Consider the following 12101-nt stretch of genomic DNA (forward strand, 5'->3'; position numbering starts at 1 on the left):
AAAACCAATTAAATCACCCAGTATCAATCTAGACACCAAATTTGGATAGAAAGCCACACCCAGGATGACCCTGCAAAATTCCCCTCAACTGGCAGAGCTATCTCACAGATTGGGAGAAAGTGAGGACTGCAGATGCAGGAGAACAGAGTCAAGAGTGTGGTGCTGGAAAAGCATAGCCAGTCAGGCAGCATCCGAGGAGCGGGAGAATCAATGTTTCGGGCATGAGCTCTTCATTAGGAATGAGGCTTGTGGGCCAAGAGGGCTGAGAGATAAATGGGAGGGGGTGGGGCTGGGGGATAGGTAGCTGAGAGTGCTAAAGGTACATGAAGGTGGGGGTGTATGGTGATAGGTCAGAGAGGAGGGTGGAGCGGATAGGTGGGAAGGAAGACAGAAAGGTAGGACAGGTCAAGAGGGTGGTGCTGAGTTGGAAGGTGGGACAGAATCAATTAATTACACTGCACACATAAAGTTACCTGCACTTTCACTAGTCATTTACTGTATCCGTTGCTCCCAATACAGTCTCCTCTACATTGGGCAGACAGGACGCCTATTTATGGAATGCTTCAGAGAACATCTCCAGGACACATGGATGAAGCAACACCACCACCCCATGGCCAAACACTTTAACTCCCCATCCCACTACTCCAAGGACATGCAAGTCCTGGGTCTCATCCATTGCCAAACCCTTACCACTCGACACCTTGGGATCCTCCAACTATACGTGATCTATGTGATTTCACCAGTTTACTCATCTCCCCTCCCCCCACCTTATCCCAGGTCCAATCTTCCAACTCGACGCCGCACTCTTGACCTGTCCTACCTGTCCATCCTTCTTCTCACCTATCTGCTCTACCCTCCTCTCCGACCTATCACTGCCCCCTTCAGCTACCTATCTCACTTGCAGCTGCCTTTCCCCCAGCCCCACTCACCTCCAATTTATCTCTCAGCCTCCATGGCCCACAAGCCCCATTCCTGATGAAGGGCTCATGTTGAATAGATTGGTCAAGCAACTGGTGGACAACTAGCAAAGACCCACTCTTTGCATAGGTTGCATTCTTGAAACTCTCACAAATGGGGGACACTTTTCTTAACGAGTCAAGATAGTTTCAATATACAGTGGAAGATAAACAACAATAAACACAATCTTTTCAACATGACTTCCCTACTCCCATAATCAAAGGACTGAGCAAGCTTGCCAAATGCCATTTTAACCACTATATGTGAGGCAAACTTAAAAAAATTATATATCTGCACCCCTAGATCCCTCTGTTCTACTGCACTACACAAGGCTCTACCATTAATTTGAATACAAATGCAGAAGTTGAATGAAAACGTGTTTAAGAAGTATATAAAATTTGTCACACTAATAATAAAGTTAGAAAACTACATGGCAGATAATGTATGGACAGCGTGGACTATACACTATGGACATCTTTCATATTTTAGAGTATCTAATTTCAATCAGGAGTGCTTTCATCTTTTTCTACTGGAAACTGCAGACAGGTGAAGGTTGAACTAACAGCAAGCAAAATGGTATACATAATGTTTTGCTTTGATAAGCAAATTTGTGAATGACAAAGATGTAATTGGTGTAACATTTCTGTCATCACATTCATTTGGGCTGGATAAGTATTCTTCCATTAACAAAGACAACATGGGGCAAATGGATTCCTTCTGTACTGTCAATTTTTTGTATTTTTTTTCCATTGGATTACAGATTTATTACATTCCAAAATGGCTGGCAACTAATTTAATACTTTTCAAATGTATGTACTATGGTAATAATGGAAAATGCTGCAGCCAATGTATGCATAAATTGTAATTGACAACCAAATAATCTATTCTAAGTGGTCTTAAAGAAGGGTGAATCTTGTTTCAGGTAACAGTACTTCACTGCTCTTCTTCAAACAGTGCCATAGGAATCATGTGAGAGGGCAGTGTTGGTATTAAGCCTATTTTTTTTTACTAGTCCTCATACACCTTTTCAGTAGAAATCAGGCTTAAACTAATGTGCTTTAACATTTAAGGAAATAAAATTCCTAGTCAATAAAATTCCTACTAAAAACTGTAAATAGGAACAGCCATAATTTTATAAGTTTGCCAGTCTCAAACATCTCAATAACTAACTAAAATGTCAAACTGTGTTGAAGTAGTACCACTAACTGCCTGACATGACACAGTAACATGCTTGTTCGCAGTTAATTAGAAAATGTTGGCATATTGCTCTTTGAGTTGCCTTGAAATTGTTACCTTTGAACCTTCATCTCGTAGATTGAATGTGAGTTCCAGATTTGTTAAGAAGTAGTCGGAAAATTCTGGATACATATCCAAAACTTCTAAAAGGTCTTCCCTCTGGATCTTGTGCAAATCACAGTACGTCAACGCTCGTACATCAGCATTAGATTTCCCAGGTCTTGCATAAAGATGGATCATTTCACCAAAGATGTCATTTTTCCCTAGACAGAAACAGATGTTCCTTTTAGAATCAAAACTCCTTCGCCATAAATCTTGAGTCACTATTTTCCCCTGATACTGGATTCAGAAAACTCCAAAGATTCTTTTGATTTGTTTTTACCTTGAGACACAGATTCTCATAAATGATTGAAGCATGTAACTCAATAGATACAACTGTGCGTCTGTGCTGACGGCTTATTGATGATATATGATATTGCTTTAACCTTCTCATTGGAAGAAGTCGGATAGCTACTATTTACGTATGAAGCTGCCACTGAAACCTGAAATCAACTGTTCTCTAAATGAAAACATATGTCAAAAGCTATGGCTGAATAATAAGCTTCTGGATTGTATCTCAAGTGCTTTTTTTTCACTAGGGCTGTTGCAGGTCTGTTTTAACATCAGTAACCTACATAGCCCATTTATTTTCCTTTGTTCTATCTAATTAAGTTGCATTTATTGATGACTGTGCTATGTTTTACTGAATTCTAGTTTGGTAATCTTCAGGTTCTGAAAGGGAAATTTAAATGAACAACTATTAAATAAGAATCACTGAAGTTTTCAAACATATTGCTTTAATTTACAGGAAATTTTTTTTGAACTTTGTTGATTGTTGTAAATGGACTTTAACTCAACACAGAAGTGGTGTTTCTGTCCTGCCCAAATGAAGTCTCAATTTTACTAATGGTTTAAAGGGAAAGTAGATAAAATCTTTCTCAGATAACTTTATAATTATGTGCTAATTATTGCAGTTGCACCGTTGCAGTTACTAGCACGTTAAGAATTTTACAGACATGCTTATCAAACATTTGATATGATACACATTGAAATGAACTTGCTGTATGAAATAATCAAAGGCCTATTTTATTACTGATAGTGAACTAGCAAAAGACATTCAGAAACCAATACGATTGAAATGTACAATTCATCCTAATGGGATGTAACAAACCAATAGCAAGTAACCAGCCATTGTCTTCTTCTTGAATTCTTTGCCCAATGGAAAATCTGACCCATTATGGGTAGAGCAAGGAGGCAGGTCCCAAATTCACACCAGACAATGGAGAGATCAAATTCGGTGGTACCAACACCAATCAGATCCACATTAGCTGTCCAGCCAATTGAGCTAATCATAATGAGTAAAATAAAAGTGGCAACACACACAGAGATGTGTGACTGATCTGGAATCTCTCCCATTCTTACCTTCTGCCTCCAGGTTCTATAACAGACAGGAAAATGTTAAGGCCCCTGTTGTTTTGCTTACCTACTCTTTATCTCTGTTGGTATTCAGTTCTGACTATTTGGACATGCTTCATGGTAATTTATCATTTTTGATTAATCTTGCCTGATGTAGGCAAGCAAGAACTCTCAATGTGAGGAAGCCTTAGCCCTGGGACTGCTTCCTTATACTCCAAAGGATGTCTCTTACAAGATTGTCCAGAAACAATTGAGAACAGCAAGATGGGATCAGTATGTTTTGATCAATTGATATGGTTAATTGGCGAGTTGCATGCATATTCCAGCAGGGGGCACTGTGATGTCAGGTATGACAAGAGGGTGATTTCTAAGTTTCCAAGAGGAACATTAACTAAGTGCAACATCTTCTGTACAGGTGCAGTGTGCCTTAAGTTCATTTTAACTGTTGCAGCAATCCACTGATAGACTAAAGTGGAAACTGCAGCATTCATCAAAAATAATGATTCAAATAAATACTCCCGCTTCTGAAGTATAACACATGAAACAGTAACAGTTGGAAATTCAGGGGTAAAATGCACATGAACTTGCAATTTGTATTGCTGACAGGCAAGATTCTCTAATGGAAGCATGAACTGACCCCAGTTTTAGCCAACAGACTGCAGCTGTACCCTGCTCCATTCCCTCTGCTTCTACTCCTAAATCTTCCAATTTAATAAGTTCATGTTTAAGTCTGATCTGGTATCAAACATTCACTTCTTGAACTGTTACTAATAGTGTGTAATTATTCTCAAAATTTCAATGATTGACACATTATATAAAATTAACAACCCACAAAATGATTTTTCCCCTATATTGGGTTAGTTAATTTCCAGAGAGGCAAGGTTGGTCAACACTGCACTGAAAACAAACAGTTCCTTGGCACTTTCATCAAATTCCCAAATCAGTCCACTTTGTCACAATATTGAAGAGAAAGATTTTCTATCATGAACAGTCTTATTATCAAATATATGAGAATAATAAATGGAAAATGTGGTGATTAACAAGTTCTTGAAGAGAACTGAATTTAGAAGAATTTTAGGATAAATGATACAACAATATTGATTGGTTGTTGAAGTGACATGAAATGAAATTAATTTATATGTTGTTATAGAGGAAGAGTATTCCGGGCCTTCAGAAATATTTAGGAAAAAGAAGAAAAACTGCAGAGATTTACAATGGGTTTACCACTGACTAGCCCCATTATGTCAGAATTTACTCTGAAGACCATTTATCCAATGAAAAATGAGTAGTTTCAGTAAGATTTAGCTTTGAACACCTGCTCAATATCAGCCAGACATTGAAAAATAACCTAATTATACAAAGGATTTGTCAATAACCTGGAAAGGCATGTAATATAATAGTTTGATGAATGTTGCTTTAATTATATAATACAGCACCTGCGCCTGAAGGTTAAACTGCAAGAAAACGTTACAATACATCTTTGCTGACAAGAACAAAATACCTTTAAAAAAAGAAAACGGCATTTAGCTATAACAGGAATTGTCGAACAGCTTTTGAGTATTAGGTTTTCAGTATCAGGTTATTCACTCATTCTTTAGGCAAACAATATTTACAGTCTGCACTTCATGGAAAGATTACCTATCTCAATGTAGCTTTGGTTCTATAATTCTAATCATATGGATTTTATGATGTTTCTCTTGTATCAATATATTCTTTGACAGGAAACATCTGGTTGCTATGTTCAGATTAAAATCCATAGGTTTTAGAGCTATGACCTGTGAAATGATTTGAATGGTCCCTGTAGTTGCCAGATGTCTTGACCTCAGGCTTTTAAATTTTTGTTATTTATTTTATTTATTGTCATTTTTGTCCAATGTGCTTATTAAAAAATATTTCAATGATGGCATTACTTTATTTTTTGTACAGATGCTAACTCTCAAAGTTCAGGCCAGTGTTGGGAATGTGTTAATGTTTACAAGAGGAATGCCCCACTTGTAGCAAGGTTTGAAGATCATTGTACATCCACAATTTCACAGTAGAGAATTCATTTACAATTTTCTTAGGAAAGCAACGAACACCAAAAAGGTTCAGCACAGGGTACTCCTGCTGCTAATGTTGATAGTCAAAGGATACTTGTAGCTGCAGATATCAGGTCTTCTGAATTACAGGTAACATATTAGTCGGTTTAGCATTCATTGTTCACCCTTACTGCCTCAAGTAAGGAAACACTTAAGGGCACAGCATCCATAAACAATACAAAGGTTTATGATAATGGTAAACACTAGAAAACAAATTGAAGACTCAAACTGCATGGGATTCAAATATGGCATGCTTTCATTAAATAAACTTTTTATTTTTAATAATATTTACAAGTTGTTTTGCGTCGTGCTAGATTATAGTAACAGAAATCTAAAAGTCAAATCAACAAATTGTCTAATCTTATGTTGTCATTTTTATTGACACTTCTGTCAAGTAGCTTGCATATTCATTTATATTAATGGTCTTTCAGCACTATAGAAATTCAAGTTTTTGCTGTATACAGTATATGCACTTTCACAAAAAATGTGAAAAATCAGGTCAGTGATGATCTGCACTGCAATTGGTATTACTGTCTCTAAACTCGCCTTCACCCTCAAATAGCCAAGGTATTTGCACAACTCTAATTCTGGAACTCTTGAGCATTCCTGATTTCAATGGGTCCACTACTGGTCTCTGTGCTTTTAGCTGCTAGACTCTGGGATTATCTCCTTAAACTACTCTACCTCACTTTCTATTTTTTCCTCCTTGAAATCTACCTCTTTTGTCGAAGTCTTTGCCTATCCTTCTGCTGATCTCCTTGGGTGGGTATTAAATAGACCATAAGACCATAAGAAATAGAAGTGGAAGTAAGGTCATTCAACCCATCGAGTCCACTCCGCCATTCAATCATGGCTGATGGGCATTTCAACGCCACTTACTCGCACTCTTTCCGTAGCCCTTAATTCCTTGCAAGATTAAGAATTGATCAATCTCTGCCTTGAAGACATTTAACGTCCCGGCCTCCACTGCACTTCGTAGCAATGAATTCCACAAGCTGGCTGAAGAAATGTCTCCTCATCTCCACTCTAAAGTGACCCCCCTCTAATTTTAAGGCTGTGCCCACGAGTCCTAGTATCCCCACTGACAGAAACAAATTCCCAGCGTCCACCTTTCTAAGCCATGCATTATCTTGTAAGTTTCTATTAGATCTCCCCTCAACCTTCTAAACTCTAATGAATACAATCCCAGGATCCTCAGCTGTTCATCATATGTTAGGCCTACCCTTCCAGCGATCATCTGTGTGAATCTCCACTGGACATGCTTCATTGCCAGTATGTCCTTCCTGAGGTGTGGGCCCAAAACTGGACATAATATTGTAAATGGGGCCTAACCAGAGCATTATAAAATCTGAGAAGCACATTGCTGCTTTTGCATTCCAATCCTCTTGAGATTAATGACAACATTACATTTTCTTTCTTAACCACGGACTCAACCTGCAATCAACCTTTAGAGAATCCTGGACTAGCAATCCCAGATCCCTTTGTACTTTGGCTTTATGAATTTTCTCACTGTTTAGAAGATAGTCCATGCCTGTATTCTTTTTTCCAAAGTGCAAGACATAAGACAAATACGACATATAACCGCATGAAATGGGATTGGCAGGGGGAGTTAATTGGGAGAAACTAAAATCCCATTTTCCTGATTATGGGATAAAATGTAGAGATTAAGTCAATAGCTTTACAGATGCAGTTTGAACCTTACTTTGGCGTGTTGACTTGTAGTTTTCAGTCTATTTGCACCCCATAAGTAGTCATTTCTTAAAATGCTTTCAAATTATGCTCTGCTTCAAGAATAAATCAGCACAACACATGAGGAATTGAGACACTGGTTTCAATCTTATAAAGATGGCATGGGTTAGTCAGGTTTATCTTTTGATTAAAATCGACAGCTGTTTTTGTCAGAATCTCTGGCTCAGGAAGTGCCAGTTTTGACAAAGAGCAAGGGGGGCAATGGCAAATTGGGGATGTCAGAGGTGTGAGTGGTTAGGTTGGACCTTGGAGGGGAGTGAACAAGAAGTAGTGAAGTGGGTAATGTTAGATGCTGCAGTGGAGCGACTGTTTCAGGCCATGAGGGAAGCAAGGTGTAGACAAGGATTATTAACTGAATGATTAATGACCTCAGATTTGAATATCGATCAGCAGGTAGATAGGGTGGTGAAGAAGGTATGTGGCACGCTTGCCTTCATTGGTCAGAACATTGAGTGTAAGAGTTGGGACAGCATGTTGCAACTGTACAGAACATTGGTGAGACCCCTTTTAGAATATTGTGTGCAATTCTGGTTGCCCTTCTTTAGGAAAGACGTTGTTAAACTTGAGAGACTGCAGAAAAGATTTACAAGGATTTTAGATTAGATTAGACTCCCTACGGTGTGGAAACTAGCCCTACAGCCCAACAAGTCCACACCGACCCTCTGAAGAGTAACCCACCCAGACCCATTCCCCTACATTTAACCCTGACTAATAACCTACACTATGGGCAATTTAGCTTGGCCAATTCACCTGACCTGAGCAGCTTTTGGATTGTGGGAGGAAACTGCAGCACCCGGAGGAAACCCATGCCGACATGGGCAGGATGTGCAAACTCCTCACAGACAATTGCCCGAGGTGGGAATCGAACCCAGGCCCCTGGCACTGTGATGAGGCAGCAGTGCTAACCACTGAGCCACCGCTTTGCCCTTACTTTGCCAGGATTGGAGTTTTTGAGTTATTGGGAGAGGCTGAATAGATTTTGGCATTTGTTTTTCCACTCAGGAGCATCAGCGGCTTAGGGCTGACCTGGCAGAGGCTCTTAAAACCATGAGACACATGAATAGGGTGAATACCTAAGGTCAGTTTTTCCCAGGGTAGAGGATTCCAAAACTAGAGGGCATACATTTAAGATGAGAAGGGAAAGATTTAAAAAAGACTTGAGGGGTAACTTTTTCACGAAGGGAATGGTGTGTGTATGGAATGAGCTGCCAGAGGAAGTGGTGGAGGTGGCCACAATTTCAACATTTAAGAGGCATCTGGTTGGATATATGAATAGGAAGAGTTTGGAGGGTGGACCAAGTGGGCAAATGGGACTAGGTCCGATTGGGATGTCTGCTCAGATGAATTGGGCTGAAGGATCTGTTCCCAGGCTGCATGCGATACCTAACCATCTTGTTTGCACGGATCCCCATCACACATATGGCCTCACAGAAGCCATACTGTCACCCACTTTAGTCACATTTGCCAAGCAATACTGAGGCTGCCTACACATTCACTTGTGTGGCATAGCTGCCAATTCACAAAGATAGTTTGTAAAAGCAAAATACTGCAAATGTTGACAGCCTGAAACAGAAATTGTCATGAAAACTTGCTTAGTCAGGCAGCATCTGTGGGGGGAGAAATTGAGTTAATTTTTGAGATTAAAAACCTTTCATCAGAACTGAGAAAAGTTGGCTACATGATAGGTTCTGAGCAAGGGACAGATGGGAAAGGAAGGGTCTGTGATAGGATGGCTGACAAAAGAGATTGAACCACAGAAGAATTAGCCTTACAGGATCAAAGGGAATGGTGATGGGACAAGGAAATGAGTAATGAAACAAAAGACGTAATGAAAGCAGTGTAATGCTCCCTGAGATCCTTAATTGTGGAGCCTATGGAAACCTCTTTGGTAACTTAGATGAAGGGATTGAAGGTATATTTGTCAAATTTGCTGATGACACAAAAAATATGCCAGAAAGTAAATTGTGAAGAGGATATAAGATGGCTGTGAAAAGATAAGGATAGGTTAAGTGACTGGGCAAAGATGTGGCAAATGGAGTGTCATGTGGAAAAACTTGAAATTGTTCATAATGACAGATAGCATATTATTAAAATGATGAGATATTGCAGAGCCCTGAGTTGTAGAGGGATCTGGTATCATTGTGCATAAATTGCAGAAGGTACAGCAAATAATTAGGAAGGCTAATGGAATGCTTTCATTTATCATGAGGGGTGCTGCATTGAAAAATAGGGAGATTATGCTTCAGTTAAACAGGGGACTCATAAGACTGTATTTGCATTATTTTGTAGTCACCTTATTTATGGAAGGATGTAAACGCATTGGAGATATTTCAGAAAAGATTTATCAAGTAATACCTGGAATAAGAGAGTTGTCTTTTGAAGTAAGGTTGGACAGGCTAGGCTTGGAAGTGGAAGGGATAATTTGATTTATATACATAAGTTCCTGAGGGGTTTTTACAGGGTACGTTTGTCAGATATTTTCTCCTATGAGAAAATATAGAACAAGGGGACATTGTTTACCAATCAGGAATTATTCATTTAAAACAGAAATTAGGCTTTTTTCTTATTCTCAGAGTGTTCTGAGTCTTTGGAATTCTCTTCCTGGTGGAAGCAGGGATCTTGAATATTTTGAAGACAGAAGTGGATAGATTCTTGTTAAACTACAAGGTGAAAGTTATCAGAGGCCAGCAGAATTGTGCACTTGAGATTATAAACAGATTAGCCACAATCTTATTAAACGGTGGAGTAGGTTTGAGGGCTGAATGGCCTCCTATTTCATATGCTTGTATGTTCAAAATATGTGACTGTGCCATTTAATCTGGCAAATTGGGAATCCTTTTCCTGCACTGGGTCCAAATTCTTTGATAGATGCCCAGGTGCCCACATCCTCTGCTGAAATCCATTTAGGCCACATTAGTCAGGCAAGAGGGTCTTTTGTTGCCATCTGTGGAAAACAGCACCGCCTGCTATTCTCTCCCGGGCTGGAGGATAATCTGTAGGGAGGCATACCGGAGCTTGGAGCTGGACTCTTTCTCATGTCAGACATGTGCCCAGTAGTTGTTGATGATATGATTGGAAGGGGACCCACTCACAAAAGAAGCATATGGAGTGAGTAATGGGTATATGTTCATAGGAGTGTGGTGAGGGTGATGAAATACAGCAACAAGAATTGCGATAACGTTTTGATAGAGTAAAGTTGGTCACGAAGATTGTGATTATTAAGCAGAGCCTCTCTGGTTGTCCAGAAGAACATCTTATAGCCACCTGCACTTGGTGCATTGTCAGCTGTTGGTGGGCTCACCTGATGAACATCCACTCCCTCCCATATAACCACATGTGTCCTCTTTGCATTCTATCAACAATTTAATTTGAATCATGTTGAAAGTGACTCATGGTACACATCCAGGAGTGGCACTCATTTTTGGTTCTGCTGTCAGGAATAGGATGCCAGTTATTAAATACTGTCCATTCTATGGTTTAGTGTCACATTTTGTGTGATAATGCTTCTGTGAAGCATCTTGGATGTTCCATGGTTGAATGATGGCTCACTTGAAAGCATCTGAGTAGTACATAATCCACTGTGGGACTTGGTCACAAAATCCAAGGCTGACACTTCATAGTCAGGAATCTTCCAGTCAACTGTGATGATAATATGACAGCATTTCACACTTAGAGAGAGGGGGAAATAAGGAGCCAGTGTCTGAATCATAAAAGCATGTTTCAATCATTGAAATATGACATGCTTCTGTTTGGCTTGAAGAGTACAAGCCAAAAAGCTTCAGCAAGATATCTCTTTGCGGTAACATTCAAATTTAGCATATCCAAACTGGGTGGATAAAGGGAATCCATATATGTGGCATCTTCTGATATCTAGATATGGTGTCACATATGATGTTACTATATAAGATAACAGGTTTGGGTGTTGGGAGTGATATATTAGCAAGGATAGAGGATTGATTAACCAAGAAAACAGAGAATTGGGAAAAATTAGTCATTTTCAAGATCAAAACTTATAGTTAGTAGAGTGTCACATTAGCCTTGTTCGGGCAAAAATGAAATAAAAAACGGTGAGGAAATCTCTCCAGGAGTCAGGAATGAGATAGAATGATAATTGTTGAATCTCAAAACTGGATGAAAGGAAATGATTAAGGGATGACAGTGGTGGCAGAAAAGGCTTGGCAGCAAACAGAGTTAGAATACTGGGTTATAATGGAAATCTAGTGAAAGGGACGTTTAGATAAGAGCACTAAACTGAAAGCTTTCTTTTGACGATGTTTAAGAACTTTTCTTTCTTTTGAAGGGAATGGAGTTTGATGAGTCACCACCCAAAGCATCAGGACCATACGTGGAAATATAAGTCAAACTTCATAGATCTTTTGCTACTGCTGTTGGGGAGGTTTTAAACTCATGTAGCAGGGGGCTGGGAACCAGAAGAGAAGACAAGTAGACAGTGAGGTGGAAACTGGAGACTGTAAGACTCATGAAATTAGCATTAATAAGGGGAAGAGTAGGCAGAGAGCAAATGAATGCAAAAGAACTGGTGGCCTGAAGTGCATATACTTTAATGCAAGGAGTATAGTGGGTAAGGCAGATGAACTTAGGGCTTCGATTGGTGCCTGGGAGTAT

General features: G+C 39.4%; 1 protein-coding gene across 4 annotated transcripts in view; it reads right to left on the bottom strand.

Annotated features, from left to right (window-relative positions):
* The window catches only part of LOC122551638 (potassium voltage-gated channel subfamily H member 7-like), a 461508-nt gene that overhangs the window by 24293 nt on the left and 425114 nt on the right, over positions 1 to 12101 (bottom strand). For all 4 annotated transcript variants that reach the window (XM_043693876.1, XM_043693877.1, XM_043693875.1 and 1 more), the window contains one exon: positions 2251 to 2456. In XM_043693876.1, the coding sequence (XP_043549811.1) occupies positions 2251 to 2456 (206 nt within the window). The remainder of the gene's footprint in view (positions 1 to 2250; positions 2457 to 12101) is intronic.

The sequence above is a fragment of the Chiloscyllium plagiosum genome, chromosome 7, assembly GCF_004010195.1.
Source record: "Chiloscyllium plagiosum isolate BGI_BamShark_2017 chromosome 7, ASM401019v2, whole genome shotgun sequence".
Taxonomy (NCBI): Eukaryota; Metazoa; Chordata; class Chondrichthyes; order Orectolobiformes; family Hemiscylliidae; genus Chiloscyllium; species Chiloscyllium plagiosum.